The 24,564-nt window shown below is 38.7% G+C and overlaps 1 protein-coding gene across 7 annotated transcripts in view; it reads left to right on the top strand.

Annotated features, from left to right (window-relative positions):
• Nucleotides 1–8,048: 8,048 nt before the first annotated feature.
• The window catches only part of ADAM23 (ADAM metallopeptidase domain 23), a 72,547-nt gene continuing 56,031 nt past the window's right edge, over nt 8,049–24,564 (top strand). For 4 of the 7 annotated variants that reach the window (XM_032693480.1, XM_032693478.1, XM_032693476.1 and 1 more), the window contains exons 1-3: nt 8,050–8,299; nt 9,403–9,629; nt 18,730–18,806. In XM_032693480.1, coding sequence (XP_032549371.1) covers nt 8,146–8,299; nt 9,403–9,629; nt 18,730–18,806 — 458 coding nt within the window. In that variant the 5' untranslated portion in view covers nt 8,050–8,145. Of the gene's footprint in view, nt 8,300–9,402; nt 9,630–18,729; nt 18,807–24,564 lie in introns of all 7 variants that reach the window. The other 3 variants (XM_032693479.1, XM_032693481.1, XM_032693477.1) reach the window with 2 other exon arrangements.

The raw sequence follows: 24,564 nt of genomic DNA, 5'->3' as shown, positions 1-24,564 counted from the left end.
TGTTTGTAGGTGGTATAATGTTGTGAAATACTTTTGTGTTGCTTAAACAGTCATCAAATGAATGGATGGCAAAGACTATTTAGAAGTAGTTTTCTCTTCTAAAAGAAAAGTCAATTTATCTATAAGCAGAGTGAGGAAAAAGGGACATTTTGTGCTCAGCAGGATCTCTTTGGTAAATGGAAGTTTCAAGGATTATGCAACTATTTTGGAGAGCAACATAAATTTTGGGATGGGGCTAAAATAATGTTTAATAAAAAGAGGCAGAAAAGCACTCTCCAGTGGGAAAGGCCTTGAATTACCCTTGGCTGTCAAAGGTCAGATTGTCCTTTGGACTGTGCAGTTAATCTGCTTTGTACCTTTGGGCATGTTTCCTGCTGTTTAATGCTTCAATCCATCAAGCTCTGCCAGTTGAAGCATATTTGTTTATTTATTTAAGAAATTATTTTGCAATCCAAGCTCCACATGAGGTATCAGCACATGAGAACAGTAATAAAAATTAGGAATAATTCAAGTTTCTGTGAGTAAATACTTTAATTTGCAGCCCTATGATCCAATTTTTGTGTATGCATTTGATATGAGAATAGGTTTTGGTCTGAAATGCAATTTAGTCAGCAGTGAGATTTTTTGTTTGTTTTTGTTTCTTTTTTTTTTTTTTTTTTTTGGTTCTTGTTCAGGCACTCGATGCTTGTAATGGTTTGATTATCAGCAAACTGGTCCCTTTCAGCTACAAGTAGGAGCAGCTAATTTTCTGGAGTTGCTTGCAATAAGCAAATATTTTCTGCTGCAAGTTAATGCACTCCTACAGTTTTCTTCATATTTATGTGAAATTCTTTAACTGTGATATTGTAGATGGTGCAACTGAACCTTCACTGGAGGTATGAACTGCTTTTGGAGACATCTCACTTTGAGCAGTAGCTGGCACTTGTGTGCACACAAACTGTGCCATGCTCCTTTTGCTCATCTGCAGCAAGAAGTAGTTTTGGCATCGTTATGTGTTGAAGCCTTTGGCTTCTCAAGGCAACAACCTTGAGAAAGGAAGTGACCTCCTTCCTTATTTATGGGGCTTCTGGTGCCCACATGTAAAAAACAGGATGAAGAGATGAGAAATTGAAAAGTGGTTAATGTTGGAGCATTTCTTAGCCATAAGGTATGGATGGAATTAAGAGAGAAAAGCAAATTGATTATTTCCTCATAAGAAGCAATTTTCTAAGTAATAACAGAAAAAGTTGATTTTGAACCAAGAGTTTTGAATAATAAACCTGTTCTTGGCAGAGAGGAGTATAGGAAAACTAGCACTTTTTCAATCATGCTACATTTCCATAGTAACAACAAATAATAATAATGTGTGTTTAAACTTATGGTTAACTAGTGGGATAAGCAATTCCAGAAAATCATGGGGAACATATGCTTATAAAGAAATAATAAGATCTTTGAAGGGTGACTAAGTGTGAGTTCATGTGGGTGAGAGGAAAAATGGAAGCAGAGGGGTAGAGGACATGATTTCACATCTTTCATAGGATATGGACAATCCACATGGTCAGGCTGTGTGTGGCTCCTGTGGGTGTGAGAGAAGAGTATCCACTTCCATGTTTGTGAGGACTTGGGGGGTTTTTTTGTGCTCTAAAGATTTGTGGCTGAGATTTTTGTCCAGAAAATTAACAAGAAGCCTGAGGGGTTCATGCTACATTTGGAAAAGACTGTTTGGGTCTTATTTGCATTTGTACAAAGATGATAAAGCAGAAGAAGCAAACCCCTGAAGTATCTACTGCATTATACCACTGGCAGCTTGAGTCCAGTAATTCAGTAAAATATTGTTGGACTGTGATTTTCTGTGCTTTGGGAGACTGAAAACTTACTCAATCTTCCTTAGGAAGCAGGAATCTGCTCAAGGAACTAACAGCAGAAGTTAGGCAAAACATTCGCTAGGATCTGTGCATAATTTTGTTGCAATGTTACAAAACATCCATGTTGATGTTACCAGATGCTCTCTTTGGCAGATATATCATGAGAGTGACCAAATCTGTGACTGACCTCTTTAAAATTTGGGAATCCATAGGTCCAGACTGATTGGTGGGAAAAAGGTAAAAGAGGACTTTCTTTGGTTGTATATAAAATGTGTAAGGATATTAGTTTAGCAGGTCTTTGGTGTGAGGATCATAACACACCAATCTGTGAACCATGTCAAACACTGCAAGTTGTTTATGTGAGAAAAAACGTATTTTATAACTCAAAAGTGTTGGGGACACCCTAGGATGTCAGTGCAACAGTTTGATAATACTTTGCACTGATTTTTCTTAAAGGTTCAGGCCATCTCTCTAGAGAAACTATGATTAAATGTTTTAGGCTTTCTGAGGAATCAGTGCCAAAGCCTAGATACAACCTCAAATAGGAATCTTTCAAGATAGCATGTTTTATGTCTGATTCATCTCTATGCCTAATTAGGAAAGAAGCTGGGAAACTGGTCCAAATTTGTCTGTGAAGAAAAGGCAGGATGCCTAATTGGATATGACAGTTTCTAGGTTTTTTTTTCCCCCCCTGTTTCGTAGAGCTGCATTTTATAGAAACACCAGGATTTTCCCCATCTGATGAGCACTGCTGCTTCTCAGCATTTTTACCTACCTTTTATAGCGTAGGATGACAGCAGTGATGACACCAGCATCAGGACAGGTGTCTCTGCTGAATTCAGGTCTGTATAGAAGACAAGACTGTGTATCTGAGCAGCACCTCAACACTTGCCTATTATTGAAGGAAAAATATATTTATTTTTGGGTGAACATTAGAAAAGAAATTATAACACCTTTAAATTCTGCATATCCGTGCCCAGTGAACCATCTTCCAAGTAGTAGTAGCTTATAGGCAGTAAGCTCGTTCTGCTTCTCAAGCTAATGCAGCCTTTTCTCTTTGGGGCCTCTCTGTGCTGAGAGATGTTTTCAACTTCAGTCTCATGAAATTTTCACCTACCACTTGGGCTTAGATGCTGTGAGCATTGGGAGCCTGGTCATTTTTACCAACAGGGGGAACAAGCTATTAGTGCTAGCGTTGGCATGAGAACAAATGGGTTTCTGTTGGGCATGAATAAATTTAGGCTTGGAAGTAGGAGGATTTACTTAGTGATTCTAACCACGAGCTTATGAAACAGCCTTCAGTGGTAGTAGAAGAGCAAAACCCCCAATTACTTTTAAATACAATGTATGGACTGTACAATGGATAGCCAGTGGTAGCTGGGGGCTGCACTTGATGACTCCAGAGATCTCTTGCAGTCCTCTTCTGCCCTGTACAAGTGTGTCAGAGAATGAATGACAATATCCTCCCTTCCCTTTCCAAAGGTGCTCTGGAATAGCTGCAATCTAGCTTTTTTAGAACCTACCACTTGGAAATGTTTGATCAGCTGTGGCAAGTCTTTGCGACATGAACTCAATGTATTTATTTTGAAGGATATAAAAATCAAAGTACATATTTAAGTAAGATTTCCCCTGCCACCCCATCTTACTTTCCTGACATTGTTTTTACATTTTACCTCACAAAAGTGAAACAAGCTAGCAAGAAGGAGGCTGCTGTCACAGCCACAGTTAAAAGTGCTTGCTTATCAGAAGAGCAGCAATTTTTTTTTTTCCTGCTGGTGGCCTATGTTTTACTTGCTAAGTATAGCTGTATCAGAACAGTTGACAAACATGTTCTAGGTAACCTCACTGACCAGCATGTTTCTGCTGCTGCTCTGTCTCTCAGTAATAATTTGGACAATATGGTGAAAAATTGGAGCTTTTAGTATCGTAATATTTCCATTGATGGCATAAACCCTCACTGCAGTATCTTGTATGAAATTACCTATATGCGGTTGTTTAAACACTGCTGAGGAATCCTACTAAACAGCTTGTAAAATCCTTTGCCTGTGAATGCTTAGTTAATTATACAAGAGGACATGGTGAATTAATTCTGAAATTAGTCTGTCATGGTTTGTTCAAAATAATTTTTCCTCCAATCAGAATTAAATGATTGATGCCGAGTTGCACCTGGATACAACTTGAACTGCAATTAATGAACCCTCTGACCCATTTGCTATTAGCAGCCCAGCTGTGTTCCCTTTCCTTTCCTGCTGAACATTGGTAAGATATATTCTTTTTATAATCTTACTTTCTTCACTTGACCTCAACCTTAACATTTTACAGTGGTGAGGGGAGGGGGCTGGCAAGTATATCCTAATTACTGTGTATAATCTACCCTGAAGTGGAACACCGAGTACTCACAAAAGAGTTCATTTGGGCAGTACCTCTGGAGTTATTAATGATGATGTGCACACATCATCATTAATGAGTGACATTGGTAAATGAGTGACAGTTCTGAGAGAAAACTGGAATTTTTACTGTATTTTATTTTATAGTATTACTGTGTTTAAAATAGCGTTATGCCCAATATTGTACATAGTTACACTATTGTACATGGAGGGGAAAACTGGGTTTAGGGCTCTGTTGAACTACAAAGTAAATAAGGAGAAAGCTCTTCCTCTTGAAGTGTATTAGGTTGAAATAAGAAGATGAAAAAGTGAAGACTAATGGAAACCCAGTTCTTTTAGATCTACAGTTTGAAAAGTAATGCTTGCTTCTGAAGAATCTAGAGTCAGTGCTCTGTTTCCTGAACCTGTCTTTTGCATTTTTCACGTTACTGTATCACTTACTGCTTCCTCCCCACACACCCCCTCAGTTGCTAAAAAGTATTTAAAGAAGCTAAAAGAAACAGAATAAATGAAAAGTACTTATTTTTATGACTAAATACTGGTTTGCTGCTGCATTGTTAGGTGGTGGCATGTGTAGCAAGAGATGGTCCTATAATTAAAAAAAGTATTCTAACAGCCCTTCAAATAGCAATATTCTCTTTCACTCTACTGACTGAGGAACCCTTTGAGAATAGCTGAACGTGGCGAATCGGTGAGTATTCAAACGTGTATGATTAAGAAAAGAAGTTATACTAATGCAATGCATTGTTCATTGCAATTATCAGGTTTTCTTCTAAGTATAAATTTTCCATACTTACACTGCATATGATATAAAGTAAAGAAATATGGATGACATGAAGTTTCAGTTCAGCTTTGTCTTAGCTGTTAACCTCCTGTTGAGAAACAGAGAATGGATACCACAGATTACAGGTTATGTGGATTAGTTATGTGCCAGCTAATGAGGGTCTACTGTTAAATGTCCCCTATGTAATTACCGCTTTTTAGACTTGCAGTGTGCTTGGTACCCCTCCTAGAGCTCTTAGATTTCTTCTGTTATTTACAGCACTGGCTGGGTTATTTGCTACTGCAAATAAAAAGGAAATTTCTCTTAACAGAGATCTGTAATTTTGTCCTGTGTCTGTACAGCACAGAGCACAGCAGGTCATGGGCCTACGGCTGAGCCTGCTAGTGCTACAGTAATATGAATAAATCATAATCAGACGTGACTACTGCCCTTCCTTGAGATCAGAGTTCAGCAATGGCTGCTTCTGCTGTGCTATTTTTGCTGCGTGCTCCCCATGGCATTTGTACCCTTCATCGCCCGAGGTCAGTCAGGAGCTGCCCAATTGGTGTCACCTGTTATTACTAAAGTGACTGACTATGCTAGTGCTGCTATGATAATCCACACTTCTGGTATTTTGTTTTTAGACATCTGCAGTGCAATCTATCTGGGATTATTTCATAGTGGCTTTCAAACTTGAAAGTGAGTTTAAAGAAAAAAAAAAAAACCAACACAAAAAGCAGCTGTCATTCCTAGTGGGGTACTTCATCTTGAGCTGATTATGCTCGGTGAACTGCATATGACCATCTGAAGGTTTGTAGCAGGTTTATGAGGCACAGCTTGAGCTACATGCCCAGGGCCTGAGAGACTAGGCATGTCTGCTTTATACGGTTATTCAGATGATTACTTCTGCTGCAGGCTTGTATGTGAGTTAAAAGAACTTTAGAAAATCTTTATCCTAGACAACCTTGGTAGAAAGAGGCAATCATTATTTCCTCTGCTCAAAATCTGGCCACCAAAATTAAGAACTGATTTTTTCAGAGCAGATGTTTCTAGCATTCATCATTGCTAGTTTGGGGTTTTTTTCCACGTGTAGTGAAAGTTAGTTTCTGGATTTCTTTTCTTAACTGCATGGTCATTCTACTCTCTTGTTCTTTGCTCTAAAATAGTTTTTAATTGTATTTATTTATTTTAGATCTAGTTGCACTGACATAACTGATCCTTTGATCTGTTTATATGTTTATGGGAAGAAGCAGGAGCTGCTGTTGGTTGAAATGTTCTAGTGATATGTAATGATGAGGAACAGCTGGGCTGGGTGGGCTGCATGGAAAATGTCTGGGAACATAAGTCTTAAGGGAGACCATTTCATATAGAAAATTGATACAGCTTTCTCCCTAGACCCAGAGAAATCCTAAGGGACGTTTTCTGTTCTTTTTCACACCTGGCCATCCCATGGGTCTGTCCCTTCTATGTGTTTGTCTGCTGTCACACACCTAGATTTGAGTTTCCAGAAGCAGGATCTATTTGCCCAGCAGGAGAACTCAGAATTAACTTTTTTAAAAAGGAATAACACTACTGCTATGAAGTAGTCTGCATTGTAGTTTTGATCTGCTTATATTTTTTAAATTAAAAATGATAATTAATTCAGGCTGGAATGTAGAGAAAATTATGCGAAACAGAGAAAATTCCTATCTTTCTGGAAATCCATGTGGTATACACTCAGATTAGAAAGAATAAGCTGACAAATACAAAGCAATATCCAGGAAAAAAAAAAAAAAAAAGGAGAAACATCTTTTTTTCCTCAGCAGCAAGACTTGCACCAAAATGAAACATATCTATTCTTGGATATTAGAAGTCTGCTGGGCAAAATGTTTGCTAAGAAACTCCATATCTAAACTTGTCTCTGAACTCTGGTTTTTTGATTCCCTAAGTCACGGAATGAATACAAAGCAGCAGATTCCTCTTCTCATATCTCTTTGAAGTTATTTTTATCTTTGCAACTATTCTTCATATTGCTGGTTCACCCCAGGCATGCTGGACTGAAGTATGAGAGGTACTATTCACTGCACAGAAATGCACTAATCCTTCTGTTCATGGTCCAGGCTGTCTGCTGCTGAACACAGCAGGCCAGAGCAGATTTACACCAGGTCACAATCTGACTATGCACCTCACTGCAGTCCTTCTCTTTGTTTATTGTACACTTGTCCATTTTCTTCGTCAATATACGCACAGTTTTTTTGGTAACATTTGGTTCTCACCTCCACACCCACTTCATTGCAGGTTGGCTGCAGTCAGTAAGGATGAGTGGGGTCACAAGGATTGAAGAAGTGAGAGGGTGCAAACTATGAGCTGGAGGCGTTGGGAGGGAGCGGAGGCGAGCTTCACAAAACGCTTGGAGCAGGAGCTGTTCCTGGGAAGGGTCCCTTGCCTCCCTCTGCAGCAGCTGGGGACTGCCAGCTGTGAAATGGCTCACTTGCAGAGCCGCCCGAGGCGAGGCGACCCGTCTCCGGACCCTCCCAACTTTCCTCAGGGCTGCCGGATTTCAAAGTAATTTCACTCTGCGCTAAAGCTCTAAAATAATTCCCAAGCCGGGCTGTTCTCAGCTGTGCACGCCGCGGGGGCGGGTGCCCCAGCGGTACCGCCCGGGGAGTCACGGACCCGCTCCTGGCTGCCGGTTCAGCCCGTCCGGGCGCACCCGCGGGACCCCGCGGCCGGGAGCGGCTTGTGCGCGCAGCTGGCGGCGGTCACCCCGCGGGCGGGCGGCACCACCCGGCTTCTCGGCAGGACCCGTGACGGGCGAGGTGCGCCCCGCCCCATCCCATCCCATCCCATCCCATCCCATCCCGGTGCGCGGTCCCGTCGGTAGCACATCGGACAGCGGCGGCCGCGCGGCCCCACCCGGCCCCGTGCGCGCGTGCGCGGGGCCGCGGGGCCGGAGGCGGGCGCGGAAGGTGCGCGCGCTCCGCCGCCCGCCCGCCCCCGCGCTGAGGTGTCGGCGTTGTCCCTCACGGCGGCGGCGGCGGTGGCAGGAGCCGGACGGGCGGTGCCGCCGCGGGGACCCGCCCGCCCCGCTCCGCCCGCGCCCCCCGGGCACAGCCCGCCGGCCGTGAGGGCTGTGCCGCGCTGCCCCCCCCGCCCCGGGGCGCTATGAGCCATGAAGCCGCCCGGCAGCATCTCCCTGCGGCAGCCTGGCTGCGGTGGCCGCTGCCGCCCCGCGCTCCTGCCGCTCCTCGGCCGCCTCGTCTCGCTGCTCCTGCTCCTCCATGGCTCCTCCTGTCCCCGGGCCCGCGCGGCTGCGGCGGCCGCCGGTGGGTACGGGGTGTGTGTGTGTGTGTGTGTGTGTGTGTGTGTGAGTGTGTGTGTGTGTGTTTGAGTGTGTGTGTGTGTCTGTGCGTGAGGTGCCTGCGGGCCCTCGTCCCCCGCCATAAACCCTGGCAACATCCATTTACCCTCAACCATCCTTTCATCCCTCCCCGCTTCCAGCTCAGTATACGTGTCTGTCGGCGTGTGTAAACCCGGGGCTCGGCTAATATTCCCTTGGTTTGCTTGCACGAAAGAGAGGTACGTGCGGTGCCGGTGCTGCAGTGTGTTGGGCAGGGATGCTGTGCGTGGACAGCCGCCGCTGAGGGATGCGACACAAAAAGCTGGGGTGGGCTTTGTGTGTGTCACGGCGCGTGTGGACGGGGATCTGCTCATTTGTCACTTCGGGATCGGATTTTCTTGTGTTGCTTTGTTGTTTATTTGCTCTTGGTTGCACGTAGATGACATGTGGAAAGTGAATGTAGCCGGTCTGTGCGTCGTGTTATTACTGTTATTACGCTGCTGTTACATTGTAATATTGTTATATTGTTACATTGTGTTGATTGACTGTATCTTGAAATTTCAATGAGGAGGGATACAGGATTTCGTTTGAAAAGCTGCTACCGAAGAAAAGAGCCCTTGTCAAAGTTAAAAGAAGTAGAAATCAATTCACCTTACATAATAGGAAGTTTAGCATTCAGTGCACATGGAGTCTGAATTCAGTTTGTCGTAGAAACATGGGGAGTATTCTTAGCCTTTTGTAGATTTTTTTTTAATCTTTTTTTTTTAGTGAGAGAATTTAGCTGTCAAAAAAGGTGTAGGGCTTAACTACATATCCATTAAGGTTTTTTTTGGAGATTGGAAGGCATTAAAATATTTATAATCTGTGTATGCATATGATAATATACATGCAATAAAATGGTTTCAGAAAGAACATTATTTATTTAATGTGTGAAAAATGAATCGGATCTAGCTCAATGAGTAAGCTATCTTTTTGTTTGCTTGAGTGATTAGTAAAATGTTAGAAAACTGCAAGCAAATATGTAGCTTTTTGATGGAAATAAACACATTCTGCCATCTAAATTATGGCTGGCATATCTTTCTTCCCCAGGCCTGCATTGGAATGAAACAGCAAGCGGTATAGAGGGAGAACTGGCAGATGAAGAGAATACATTTCAACAGAGTAACAGCAGTAACAGTAAAAATAACAGCTACAGCAATGCAATACAGAAAGAAATCACACTGCCTTCAAGACTAATCTATTACATCAACAAAGACTCTGAGACCCCTTACCATATCCTCGATACTAGGGCAAGGCACCAGCAGAAACATGACAAGGTAGAGTAAAAAGAGGCTCATCTGCAGAATTTTCAAAACAGTGATGTGTGGTGTGGAACTGTGTGTGTTTAAATCTGTAGATCTTTGAGACTTAGTGGTGGTCCTTACCACCATTTTTAGGAATTAAAGGAGGACATGTAATTAAAGCAAGAGTGTAATTTCCCTTGTGTTAACATAAAAATAATTATTTTCAATTTCAGGATGGTTCAGAAGCTGAACTGTAGATAAAACAAATGGGAATTACGCAAATTTGACTTGTCTGATCAGCATAGATTCTGGTGTTTTCACTTCTGGTATACCATCATCAACAAAATGCTTCTTCCCAAATAGCTCTAGACTGCAGAAATGCCTACATAGGGAGCTTCTTTAGAATCCTGAACTTGCAGCATGAGTTACTTATCTTTGGGTGTACCATGCACTACCTAATAAATGCAATATTAGTTTCCTGCCAGTATGACCACTGAAGACCACTGCAAAGTGTTACCATTTTTTTGTCAAATAACACCCTCATTCTTAATTTTTAATGACAAGATCTAATATTCCATTTTGTACAGATGCAGATAGTAAGTTGTTTGTTGGGTTTTTTTCTGAAATTGTGTGAAATTGAACAAACCTTGGCTTTGTGGAATAACTTGGTAACAAAGTAAATGTGTCTAAACTATATGACTCAGGATGTACCCTTTAGAATGATTCCATCCTATTTTTATAAATTTTTATTTAAAAAATTAATTCCTTCCTCCAGGATAAAAGGTAAACTGAAGATAAAGATGGTTTGAATAGGAAGAGATTACCATGGTAGACAAGAGACAGCAATGCAGATCAGTGTGTATGGTATTACTGAAGGACTTAGCTGTAATGGAGTTCCTACCTGTTAAATTGCATTTCTCTTGAAATTTTAAACAACAAATTTAATATGCATTATATATGCTTTTGTTGATATTGATTATATGCCATTTCAGATGTGGAATTACTATGGAGGCACTGAATAATCTTTTAAAAAAAAAAGATGAGATAGTTGTATAGTTTTGAGGTTTTAAAAGGAAAAGGGGTTTCTTCCTAGCTTATTATTACCTTGATACCACTATGTGCCTTTGGATGCATCTAAAAACACCAATATGTTATGGATGGCACAGAAAAACTATTTGATTGTTGGAAACGATCAAGATACCTAAGAGAATACTACATTCAGAACTAATACCCCTTTAAAGTGAGACCAGTTTTTAGAATACACTTAAAACACTAGGGGCTTGCTGCTCCTCACTTTGGAGACGGGTGTGGGAAGAAAGGAATTTACAAGTGCTTGCAGACCTGCCTTTGGGAATAATTCTTCCTCCGTGTTTCTAGATATGTTTTTTTGTTGGGAAGCCACAGAGGAGAATATCCACCAATCTCTCCGCTTACCCAGCATTGCCCACAAGAATGTTGCTGCCATTGCCTATCCTTCCTATGCCCTACCTTGTATCTCTCTACCTGTTGGGGTAAAGCTCTGCAGAAATCAGTGCTGACAGAATGGGTATTGATTTCCTTGGGCATGCTTGCTGCTGAGTATTCTGTAAAGTGGATCTTCTTTCTACTCACTGTGTCCCTTTTAAGCATAGGGAACGCTAACGCTGCAGTTTTTCCCCGCAGAAGGGTTCTTTAATCTTGAGTCTTTATGGAGACTGACACTATGTTGACTTCATTCTTCTGGAATGAAATTTCTATTGTTTTGATCCGTTTAATAGAAGGAAAGGGTGGATTATGTTCATTGTCTGGATGGATTTTTGCATGTCTTGCTTCCAGATCATCATACTTGACACCTTCACCCTGAACTTGCATCTTGTGCCTTTCCTTGCATGAAGCATTTTCTTTCCCCTTTCATCTATTTTACCAATAATATAATAACAAATATTTTGTTCTGTTTTAGTTATTTTGTTCTGTTGACTATAACCTTCTCTGTGGAACAATAATTTGGGACAGGGGAAAGTCTGCCAAAGGTGTAAAACAAAAACAACCCAAGCAACCCATAAACAAAATAGAATGCAATTGATTGTGAAAGATACACAAGGGTTTTGATTTAGGGGGAGGATTTTTTTAGTACTTGCTTTTATCCTTTCCCAGAGTTAAAATAAATGCTCTGTTGTAATAAGTCCTGCTTGTGAGATTTTGATTACTTCCACATTGGTAATAAATAGCCAAAATACCTTTATAGTTAGGTAAAGGTCTATTTAGGATTGATTTTTTTCTTTCTTTTTTTTTTTTTTTTTAGCATGGGAAAAAAGTAAAGACAGATATGATGACCTGATATATGGATACAGTGGACAGTTGAGGGGAAAAAATACAATTTTTTTTTCTTTCACTGTTCTTATGGATCTACTCCCTAAGTATGGATATTATTCAGTAGATGCCTCTCTGTGGAACTTCACTATGGTGGCCAGAATAATATGAGTCATATGTCTAGTTAATGGGATTAGGCCTGAATGCCTCAGAAATGCTGAGTCACTATGAGGAGAGAGTGAGAGTAGAGGAAATTGTGTGCATGTGGAAAGGAAGCTAGGAATATAGAATTATGTAAAATTATTTAAAATATTTTTAAAAGTCACATCCTAAAAGTAAGGGTCTGCAACCGTCTTCATGAAATGTTGGTAGAAAGGAAAGACTGGAGGAGAAAACAGTGCACCAGAGAATCAAAAAGTTACTTTCTTAGCACTGATTCTCTCTATCCCCTTTTGGTGAAACATCATCATGTTGAGGAGGTGTACGTGATCAAAAATGTTGGTAGACCCTCTTTCATTCCTTCTTCTTGGAAGAAGCTTCTTATCACAGTTGAAAGAAAGAAATGTTCACCATAGTTTTGATGAAATGATCTATCTCCAAGGGGGACAGAGTTCTAGTGTATACTCAGTTTTTGCTTTATGCTCTTAAAAATATAGGTTTTAAATACTTGATGCTTGAGGACTCTAAAATCTGCATACCTGTTTCCTCATAGTCAAATTAAGGCTAGCTGGTTTTGAGTTCTTCTGAAGTTATTTTTAGTGGAAAATGCTCAAAAATGAGCATCTATTTATAAAAACAGACTGAAGAAGCTCACAGAAATCATTAAACTTACTGAAGAGGTTTGAGTCATCTGTGTTCTGTCTTTTTAAACATCTGCAGATGAGGGTAGTGTTTTGAATGAACTGGTAAACTCTTTATTGAACCAGATGACTGCTTTGGTTCGTTTTCACAGGCTACATACACAAGATTTTTAGGGGGCACAACTTGTCACAAAAGGCTAAGGAGCAAGTCCTTAATGGTGGCAGCAGAGTGAAAAATCCTGCAACACAAGGTGTGGCCTAACAATAATAGGATTGCTGGAGAAACAGCCCAGGGCAACTTTAGCAAATTTTGAGTGGAAAACAGCTTGAACTAGGTGCATATGAAAGAAGACTCTATCCGCTGGACAGTTTTTCTGAATCATAAATTTTCAGAAGCTGTAAAGAAGCAATGTCTTCATGCATAATTCTAAGCTGTTAGTGTAATTTTGGGGAGGAGAGAGGCGTTAAGAAAACTGTTTTGCAGGCTCTAAAGACTGGGGAAAAAATAAGCTAGAGTACTTTTGACTGTGAAAACAGTTTCACCTTCCTCCCCCAAAAATTATATTTATTTTGGTCTATTTTTCATGGGGTGAAAACTCCAGGTGCTTCTGGTCAGCTCAGCTGTTTGTCATTTAAATAAAGAAAATATTCCTACCAGCTGTCCTGCTTTAATGGTTGAGATGCAGTGCTGTCTCAATCCTCTATGTAATTTTGGTATGTAGCATATAAAAATTGGCTGGGAAAGCATCCTTAAGATGAAAGGAAAACAACTGTATCACAGCTGTGTCAAAGGAGGTGGTATTTAAGAAAAATCAGGTGTCTTTTTTAAAAGATGAAAGATCATGATTAGTAAACTCTCAAGAGGTGGCATCGTGAACTTTTACTAAAATCCAAATAAAAATCCTCTGTGCTAGTTATTGCCTTCCCTTTACTTGCCTATTTTAGGCCAGGTCTTCACTTGTAATCCCCACGTAAAGAAAACTGATCAAAATAATGAATGAAATTCATGTGGCTTATGTGTATAAGACCATTGGAGAATGTTTGTAGTATTTCAGCTGGCTTTGCTTTTTTCTTTCAGAATTTTCTATGGTGCAGCTTCAGTTTGCTCTCTTGTAAATGGATGATTGTGTGTACTTCGTATTTTTTTCTATTTCATATTGCATTTATATTAATGCAAAAGGCTTATCTGGACTCTGCGTCTTCAGTAGTTACTGACTAACAGGAGGATGCAATTAGTCTTCCTATCTTTGGTTTCTGGGCATAGAAGATTTTCCTTATGCCAGTTTCTCCTTGAGTAGATCTAGATCTTTGTTTCCTAGTTGAAATGTGGGTCATGATATTTCCACAACTTTTTAAAGACTTTTTTTTAAAAATGTATTTCTGGGTCCTCTCATAAGCTTCACACAATAACCTATAAAAGGTTTTGGTTCCTAAGTGTTAGGTAGCACAACACTTGTACTTGTTATGCCTTGATCTGAAATAAAACTAAATTAAGTTTGTAGGTTTTCTAGCATTTGTGGGAAGCTGGATACTGCAATGGATGTACTATTTTGTAGAGTCTTATGAACAAAACCTCAAGAGCAATATGGTTTTGGAGGCCAGTGTCACTACAGATGGGTATCTAGGTACTGTCATGTTGGGAGAGAATAGTGAGTTCTGGCCCCTGGGATTATAAGCACAACAGTAGGGTTGTTTCCAGAATCAGGGCTGGGTCTTTATTCACATGCCAGACAACCATTCTTACAAAGAACAATCTTCCAGGCTTGGGGTTCAAGTGCATCAAACTAACTCCTCTGTTGTTAGTTGTTAAAGACCAGAAACAAATCATTAACAGGAAGTTTTCTGAAATCCTGTATGTTTTAAGTGTGAGTTTTCATATGCTGCTGTGACATTTATGTATGCTGTTTCAATATGAAATGCTTTATTTCCAAGGAATAGTGGAAGGTTGTCTTGGTATATGTGCCACGTCGTAGAGGTTAACCAAACACTAAAAGAAGGATGGTTTCTGTATGAAGTCAAGAATGGGCAAACAAGCTAAAATAAGGATAAGGAACTAATATATAGTAAGTCACGTTCCTTTGTGACAGCACTTGTGCTATTACCAGCATGAAGGTCTAGAGCAAAAAATATTTTAATGGTGTAAAATCCACTTAAATCTGACTTAAATTTCTACTTCTAAAATGAGACTGATGAAACCCCTTGCTCAGCTTCTGCACTCAGAGAGATGGCTTTTGGCCATTATTTTAGTCAGCAGAACTGTATGCAAAAATACATTTCTAAAAGCAGTGAGCTTGTCCTTTGGAGATCATATCTGTATGAATATAACAAAAGACCCTTAGGTACCATCAGTCTGTTAAATAATGCTGCTACTTTTGTTTAAAGACTTGTGACAGAACTTCATATTTTTGAAGGGATAACACATTATTGCATTTGGCATAGTTTTACTGTGAAGAAAGCAAAACCATATAGTACTTTAGTTTTGGTTGTAAAATTCCTGGAAGTCTGAAAAAAATGAATTATGGACAAATGATGGCTAAATGCAATAATGAAAACAATCAAGTTGTGACATAGATCAGTAGAACTGAGATTCCAGTTACAGCCTGTCCACCTCCATCTTAAAACCTACTGTAAGCTAATGACTGATTTGAAAGAAACTGGAGTTCTTTATGTATATGGATTTTCAGCTTGGAAAAACCCCTGAGAGCTACTCTTTGCACAAGCAGCTACAGCACTCTTAGAATGTCCCTAGTATGAGGAATCTCTTATTACAGTGACTACACTAGTAATCTGAGCTGCCAGAACAGTGAAAAGAAGATTTTTTTTTTTTCTCAGTAAAATTTGGGAATGGGGGTAGGTAGAATTTGAAAGACTCAGACCCTCCTTCAACCCACTTCTCTATACATCATGAGTATTTTTACTGCAGAAAAACTTTATATAATTTTGTAGCTTTGCCATTGAAGTAGGTTATATCTGTCAAAGCAGGAACCTCTGCAGAGGTTTTTAGATGATAGGCAAACACGGACAAAGGAACTTTGTCTCCTGTTTATGTGAGCAAATACTCATCCAGGTGTGAGCATATACATGTGTGCAAGTGGTACAAGAAGATGATGTTTAATATTTTTCCTGTGAAATGTATATGTTCTTCAAAACATATGCTGATCTACATGATATTCTTGTTTGAATTTGTATTTCTATGCCAATGAGAAGAACACCATATTTCAAATTTTACTTTAGGCATTGTATTACACAGTAGCTGTGGAGAGAATATAGTGAAATTATAAGCTGTAAAACAGAGTCACACAGATACTTTTTTGAAATCCTTCCTCCCATCTTGGTACAGTACATGATGGTTGTAATGCCTAAAACACGTGGTGATAACTCACTGGTAGCTTTCTGTGTAAACTTGTTGCAGGAAGAAGTTTTCAGTTTCAGGATTAAAAACTTTACTCTCATTACCTTCACCTGATTTCTGGCTTATGACTTTCATGGTTGGTTATCTATTGTTAAACTGGCTTAACAAAATCTGTATTTTACTGCAGCTGTGGTGTATCACATTCACCTGAATTCAAAACAGTGTCTTTGCTAAACTGCAGGGATTTAAAATCCAGTGTTCTTTTCGTAACCAGTGGTTTGAGCTGACTTTGGTGGAGAACATGCCCTACTGCAGGGCATCAAATTAGTGTCAGCTGCTTTGCAGCAATTGCTTGTGTGTACAGGCTACATCTGTTGTGAGTCACAGTGAGAGAGAGCAAGTAGTGTTTTTATGTACCGAAGTAGTTGTTCTCAGAAATAGCAGTGTTGTTATAGCTAATTCTACAAGATGAAGTTTTTTAATAATATTGCAGACCAAGAATACAAATTATTTTTAGTACTTTAAAATTGCAGAAAGATAAAGAATACGTGGTCGATGGCTTAGAAACGTAAAGGGTGATACACGGGTATCATTGAATGGGCTTGATTGAACAACAGAAAAACTATAGGGAATCAGACTAGTCATCCATCTAGCTGTCCCTAAGAACAGTCAGATGCCTATGGAGGGATTTATCATGTGTCAGGATGCTCTTAATGGAATAGTACACACTTTTTTAAATTTTCCAGATAGTTGTCACTGAAGTCTTGTTTGTGGCATCATTTTAGACACATCATTTTAGGTAAATGTTATATGTAGAGGGGATTCAAAGCAGTATCTCCTGTAACTCTAAAGTGGAATCTTTCTGGCATAAAACTAATTACAACCCTCTTCCTGCAACAAATTTACATGCTTTTTAAAAAAAATTAAATTAGTAGCTGTGCATGTTGGAAATATAATGAGGTTTTTGTCATGAACAGGTTCTTGGAAAGCTCCTTGTGACAACTGTTCCTTGATTTCACTCTGAAAAAAAAATGGAGCTGGGGCTTAAAAGCCTCTCCTACTAGGCATGCATTTAATCCAAGATTCTCTGCTTTTACTTTCTTTATTTTCTGGGTGTGTGGTTTTGGAGGGTTTTTTTCGGTTTTTTAAATGCATATGCTAGCTTTCATCTTGCAGATTCTCTCTTGATTATGCCACTGGTTTGTCTTAATACTTGAACTCAGTTTGTCAGGCCAGTGTTAGCAAATTGATGAACTGGTGAGACAAAAATATACCTTTACCAAAAAATGTAATGGAGAGAAAGCTTGATACTGGTTTTGTCTTTAGTTAAGAGATTATTTAATGATGTTAAAGGTATTTAAAATATTTTGTAACTACATGACTTCTTTTTAAAAGAAGCTTGACAACAAAGCTCTGTGTGACCCTGTTGAAAGGGAAATGATAATTCTGGGGGCAAAGAATGATCAAATAGTAGAGGAAACATCAGAGCTGGTTTTAGTTACAACAGCAACTTTTAGAATTTTTTTTTTTAAATTATATTGAAGAATTTACTGAAAGATGATGACTAACTTTGCTGAGAAATAAGATGAAAATCAGTGCTGCTCTGTGTAGTGCAAGAATGGAAGAGCAACATGAAGAGCTTATCCTTTGTGGAAAAATTTCCAAAGGAGAACAAAGTTGTAGGCCTTATTGGCCTACAATTTAAGTTATGCCATAAACTACCTAGAACTTTATATAGTTTCTGTGACATACCTGAAATTAATAAAAATAGTATCTTTTTGTCTTTTGATTAAAGGGCTTAGTCATAATATCCCAACTTTGTGTAATTATTAATGCTGTATCAAATTAGTGTATAAGTGAACATGATTTGATTAGAACATTATCAGGAAAGAGATTCTATGAAATTCAGATCTAATCTCTTCAACCCTGCTGGAACAGTATCTTCAAAGGAAATTCCTGGATCATCTCTTACCATCTCCTTATTTTTCTAGAAAACAGAGAGGCGTGTTTTAGATGTCTTTGTCTAAAGTTAACAGCAATACAGAGAAGAATACAAAATACAGTTTATGCATCTGACAAGAACTGAATATCCTGAAAGTTAAACTTAACTCCCTGTGTGAGACAAGCTAATGTTGTTGTTTTTGTTGTTGTATGTTGAGCAGCATCAGTATTCTGAGTACTGGTTTAGCTACAATGCAAAGTACAAAGCCATTAATTGTGAAGGGATTACTTTGAAGGAGTCTTTCATAATGTGTAATACCAGCCTTGCCATGATTTTAGTATTTGAAGGTGTATATTACAAATGCTTTAATTATTTCAGGCCTTTTAAAGGGAATGAATGCAATAACTCAATTAAAAGAACACTATACTACATTACTTATGCTTTTATTACATAGCCATCTGGTTATGGCAAAATACAGACATTTGTGTGAAACTTTTTTTTTTTCTTATTTCTTTCTGTGAGGAATGAGTGTGTATTTGAAATCATGCTTTGCAGGTACCATTTGCTTCTCTCTATCCTCTAAAAAGGCAAATCCTTTTGAATCAGAATATGGTACAAGGGCAAAAGTTTTCACATGCCTATGAGATTCATTAAAATAAACCTGTTTTCCATAACTTTGTTTTTCACAGTCACATTTGTTGCATATAAATCTCAGTGAATCTTTTGACAACTGTGTGTTCCTGTTTACAGGCTGTACATCTGGCCGAGGCAAGTTTCCAGATCGAGGCCTTTGGCTCCAAATTCATCCTTGACCTCGCATTGAATAAGTAAGTACATGACTTGAGGTTTCTTTTGTTTCTGCTCTTATCTTTAACTTATGGTACAAGATCAGGGCATGTGATGTTCCAAGATCTGTTGAAAAGTGTGCTGTTATCCAAGTTTACATTTAACTGTTTTTATGTGAGGTAGCAGTAACCCTTGCTGACACTCATAGCATAGATACCTTTAAAATTTTATTGTTTGTGATAAAGTAAGTTATGATAGATGGAGAAATTCCAGTACTGGTAGTGTTTGAAAGGTGTGGATTTTCTTGTGCTTTTTTTGTACTTATTGATAAATTGTCATGAGATGTTTTAGTTGCTCAAGTCAGTGTGTAGGAACACTGTAAAAACTTGTATGAATGGGTTATCTTGAATGATGCTGTTGTCACTGCAATCATGAAGTTCCTGATGAAGTGGGAATCTTGATGATGTGGCTGTACTGAAAGGTGCAGCTAGAGTCTGTTTACCTGTGAGACAAACAGTTTTACATAATCGTGAGGTCTAGAAGATCTGATTTGTAATACATACAGGTCAGGGGTGGTTTAGTTGTTTGTATCACACGTGCTTTTATATCCACTGCTGAAGGTATGGAAATATGTGATTTTTCTAAAAATTGTAATTAAGTTTTTTTTGCCACAGAAAGTTTAAGAATAAGGTAGGAGTATAAAATCAGTACCAAATACTGGATAGGTAAAATTATGTACAGTAATGCTCAAAAGTGCATTTGGCCCTTCTACTGCCCTTGAGACTTTCAGCATGATTAAAAAAGGAGAAACAAATTTACAGAAAAAATTGCTTACGGGTTTAAAAAACTCAATGTGTTCCTCTGCTCTTGGGGTTCATATGAGGTCTTATTTTGGTCTTGACTGTCATGTAATGGAAGTTTTATTAGGGAGAAAAATGCAAACTTATTAAATCTAATAGCTTTTCAAAGCAGCATTTATAAAATTTGCAGAATTGTTATATTTGTGTATTTTGCTGCTTGGCTGCTAATTATCAGATGTTTTACTGTAAAGGTGAACTGGAAACATTTTCCTTCATCCATGCATAATTTTGACGTTAAGTTGCTCTTGCATTTTGATCTTTCAAAAGGTTATGTGAAATCTTGAGTGGCTGGCAAAAGATAAGTTAGTGCAGAGGCTGGGAATGTCACACAGAACTGAAGGAGAAGGAAGGCTTGAAGATAGCTATGTGTTCTATAGACTCTGTATTATAGTACAAGACTGTTGTTTTATCAGGGTTGGACCCATGCTTATTAAGTCCAATGGATAATCATGACATATTTGTGAAGGGAATGTATATTTAGTGGCCTCTAAGCTACAGGGAATTTCTTCTCTTGCCACAGTGCTTGCCACTGTTCCTGTCTGCATGTCCAGCCAGTAGTAAGACTGAGCACACATTCCCAAGGTGGCACTATACGTAGGGTATGGCTGGTCACACAGACAATCCCAGAAGAAAAGCATTGCCTTTACTGGCACCACATATAAATGCAGACAGCACTCAGGTGAATAAGAATACAAACAGCCTGATAAATTTCTTCTCCAGCTCATGAGAATTGGAAGTTTGCTGGTGAAACACATGCACCAGCCCTTTCCTGATTCACAGGCATGCCAACATTCACTGACTCAAATGTTATCAAGGGCTTTAAGTTCATCCAACATTGATGCCTAGGCCTGGGGTGTCTTATTTGGTCACTGGCTTAGGCCTTAGTCTTTGCAGATACAGGTCTCCTTATAGATGTTGACTGACTCTCAAGTTTGCTTGCACATCACACCTATGCAGAATAGAAAGCAAAGTCATAAAAGAAATATTGCCGATAGGACTTAACATAGGACAGACTGCAGTGATCAGGTGTGGGGTTGTGCCAAACAAACCTACTGTCTTGCATCTTACACTAATGACTCCTTTATATGCCACTTCCTCTCCATTTTCTGACACTTGTTCTGTCCTGATTCACCTTCCCTATCTTTGGCACATCCGTTGAATGTTCCATAAAAGTGATTGCACATATCCACAAGTCCCTGCAGGCATCCTGAAATAAGTTTGTTCCTTCCCAGGAGACAAATGATGTTGTTTACCACTTCTTATCTGTTCTAAAGTTCTGGTTGAATCTCTTCAGGGCTATGCCCAAGTGGCTTCTTCCATGGCCCATCAGACAGTGACCTAACAGAGATAATAATGAAGACCAGAACTCTTATCTCCTGTTCATTAGGGCATGGGTTTTGGTTGCATTTCCTGTCCTAGTCTCATCCTGAATGGCTATTATCCAAATATGATCACAAACCTAGTAGCTTTACATTCCCCATATCCTTGCAGTGTTACCCATTGTCCATCCCTGCTGTTTGTCCTTGCTTATTTTGAACAACAGATGGTTCATAAAGAATATGAATATTTTTTCTAATTGTGGCTGTTTATCAGCAATCAAAAAATGCAGTGCCCTTCACCTCATAAAGAGAGAGGGAGACTACTTGATGTAGAAGTTCTGCTCTTGTGATATCAGGAATTTTCTTACTGCCTGTACATAAGGTGCAGGGTGTGCAGATGCCTTCCTGGTATCCTTACTGCTTACCTCTTTATACATTAGCTCTTCTCCTAGCTTCCTAAGTGTTTTTTGACTTATAAATATTTGACTCTTTATCTGGTGCTGCTCCAGAAAATGACGACTTCAAAAACCTGTCCTACTTTTTGACTGGACATAATACTCTAAAACTGTAAGTCATAAAACTTGTAAGATAAATTGTAAATGCCTGTAGACAATGATTTGAAAAAGACCCATTCTCATATTTCAGTTACATTTATGTTCAGCAAAATGCGGTCTTTTGCTACTATGTTGGATGACAATGAGTTTTAGTTGACACATTGGTATTACCAATGTCCAGTTAGAAGGAAAGGCAGAACAACAGGACCACACTTATTACATGCTATTGGACAACATAATCCAGTTGCATGTGGAGTATGTATTCAAAATCCTCAATACCCTTGTATTTGTTGAATTTATATTTGTATCAGTTGCTCTAAGGTGAGTTAGTGCCACCTATTCTGTATGTATTCTGTATATTTTCATTTTATCCTTCTGGTTTTTTTGAATCTTCTCCAAATATATAAAAATAAAGTCGAGGGTGGTTGTGTAACTCCAACAGGTTCTAGTTTTAAGTTTTGTTTACCTCTGTTGGAATTTGTGTGATTACCTGCCTTCTGTGTTGCAGCTGCTCTTTTTTTCACAGCAAATATTATAACCAGGCAGTGAAGAAAATTGTAAGAACAACAGGTGGCAATTTAGAAGTTTCTGGAGCATCTTACTATAATATTTAACTTTCCATCTTGCCGTAGTTCAATGGCACAAACAACTTGAAAGAAATACAAGCCCATCAAACCCTTGAATCCAGTGCACAGAGAAAATTCACACATAAGATTTGTATGGAGTTTGAATGGGTAACCAACTTTCCAGTTGCACAAGGCCTAAACCAGATAAAATATTATTTGTTATCCTAAAGGTGATTGTTGGCAGCTTTTTCTTTTTCTTACCTTTTTTTTCAGGAAAAAAGGTCAAGTTTTAACACTTTGACAAGGTGGGCTACTCTGTTTCAGACATTTTGCCTCTTGTCACACTTAAATATGTGACCAGTTTCAGGCTGTCAATGTGATGTCATTTCAATGCATAGTAATTGCAGATATGTGTATTATGAAAATAATTCGATGTAAAAACTAATACTTTTTCTAATCTGTAATGGATTAAATAAAGTTTTTAGTTAATGCTCTTAGTACAAAATGAAAGTTTATAGGATACTAGTGGTGTCACAATCCCATTTGAAAAGTTAGATTTATAATTCAGCTATGATTGTCTGCCCAAACTCAATAAATTCCCTGTGCAACAAGTAACATGTAGCATTGTCTTAAAACACAATTTCTATAAAAAACCTTTAAAAGAATTAATTTCAGTAGGTTCACTTTTGTCCTCAAACAATAATGTCAGTCCATTCATTGTAACAGTGCACTTGCTAATCAATGATCCTTGTATATCCAAGCAGTTTCTTATTTTTCATTGATGCATTATATACATAAACAAATGTCTGAGAGGTGCTAGCAAATTAATGTTTAATGATCTCTTTTCCATCAACATGTAAAAAGCTTTTAAGTTGCTGTTCTATTGAAAGACAAGTTTCTGTGGGTAACTTTTATGTCCTGTTTAAAGGTAGCAGTTTTTATGTTCTGGTGTAGTACTAAAACACATTAAAGAGCAGTACTACCAAAAGCAGTGAATTAAAAATGTCTACTTGCTGGGTTTTTAATGCTGGGGGAAGTTGACTATATTGTCTGGCAGTTTTCAGACATGGTCTATTCCAGCCTCTAAACAAAGAGGTCTCCACCAGCACAGGGTGCTGGGGCTGTACTGGAAACTTCAGCACTGGGACTGTGGTGGCTGAGACACACACAAGGAATAGGGAATCAGTTAACTGAGCTGGACAGAAGCAGAAGTTAAAAACCAAAGACAAAAAATTCTCTCCCTACTGAAAACTTACCTCAAAATGTAGTATTTTGGGGGAAGGGGACTTAAAAAATCACCAAAACCAGCCTATATTTTTCAGCTTTTCCTTCTTTTCTCTGTGGAAGTCCATCTTTCCAGGAAACTGTTTCCAAGAAAATGGATTTTTCAGTGAAGATATCATATGAAAAATATTTGGCATCTTTGGCATGAACTGAGAAAAGCCCAATCCCACTGCATTTTAGTGTTACATAACTTAAATATTTGAGACGTTAAAATATGATGAGTATTGTGAAAAGTCAGTTTCTTATGTGAAGTGCAGCCAACATTACAGCAAATTTTATCTATCAGTTTAAAGCTTATAATTGATGTTTACATTTTTTGGTGTATGTTTCTGTAGGGCTTAATTAACTTGAGAATAGTCCTAGAGGGGGTTACATTGTTAGCTTAATTTTGAAAACAGTAGGGCAGTAACTGGTTTATTTGAGAAACTATTTGATTCTCATGGTTTTTTTTTAAATTCTGTTTTAATGGAAATGTGAAAACTAGTCACAGTTTTTCAGAAGGAATCTTCAAATATTTATGACACTTTCTTAAATGAACACTCAAACATTTAGGGTATTAAATGGATCCTGTGAGATATACAAGCTGCTAAATTAAATGTGATAATAGTACTGCGAAAAGTTTAACTCTAGTCAGCTTTTAAAAATTTGTTACAGAGGAGATGCAAAGACCTCAGTGTTAGGATTTTACAACAATGTGTGTGCCCTCCTATAAGTGCAGTCTGGAGTTCCTTAGCTGTAGGTAACAGGGCTTTACTGCCTTATTTGCCACTCCCAGAGCTGGAAGCAACCTATCAAAGTTATCAATTGCCTCAGTGGGCATTTCATGTGCAAAAAGTCTTAGGGCAGATGTTGCAGGATGTTGTGCGTATTAAACAAAAATTAAAGAACTGGAAAAACTTACAGAAAAGAAATCTATTGAGAGCCATTGAAGACAATTGTACTAATTCCAGTTTATGAAATCCTGGTGTCACAGATCACTGGGTGCTGAGAAACAACCTGAAATATTGCTATATCTGTGTATTTGCTGTCAGACAGCATACTAAGCAGCTGTCTGGCTTGATGCATCCTTTCTTTGGTCACATGTAAACACTGTAACATGGCAACGGTGAAGAACTGTTATCTTTCTAATCTAATAGGTGTTTCAGTCTGTTTCTGATATGGTCCAGGCTTGTAGTGAGATCTTTATGTTGAAGTGCATTCCTGGCATCTCGGATTC

The sequence above is a fragment of the Chiroxiphia lanceolata genome, chromosome 7, assembly GCF_009829145.1.
Source record: "Chiroxiphia lanceolata isolate bChiLan1 chromosome 7, bChiLan1.pri, whole genome shotgun sequence".
NCBI lineage: Eukaryota > Metazoa > Chordata > Aves > Passeriformes > Pipridae > Chiroxiphia > Chiroxiphia lanceolata.
The sequence above is the reverse complement of the archived record's forward strand: the minus strand, read 5'-3'. Positions and strand labels throughout refer to the sequence as shown.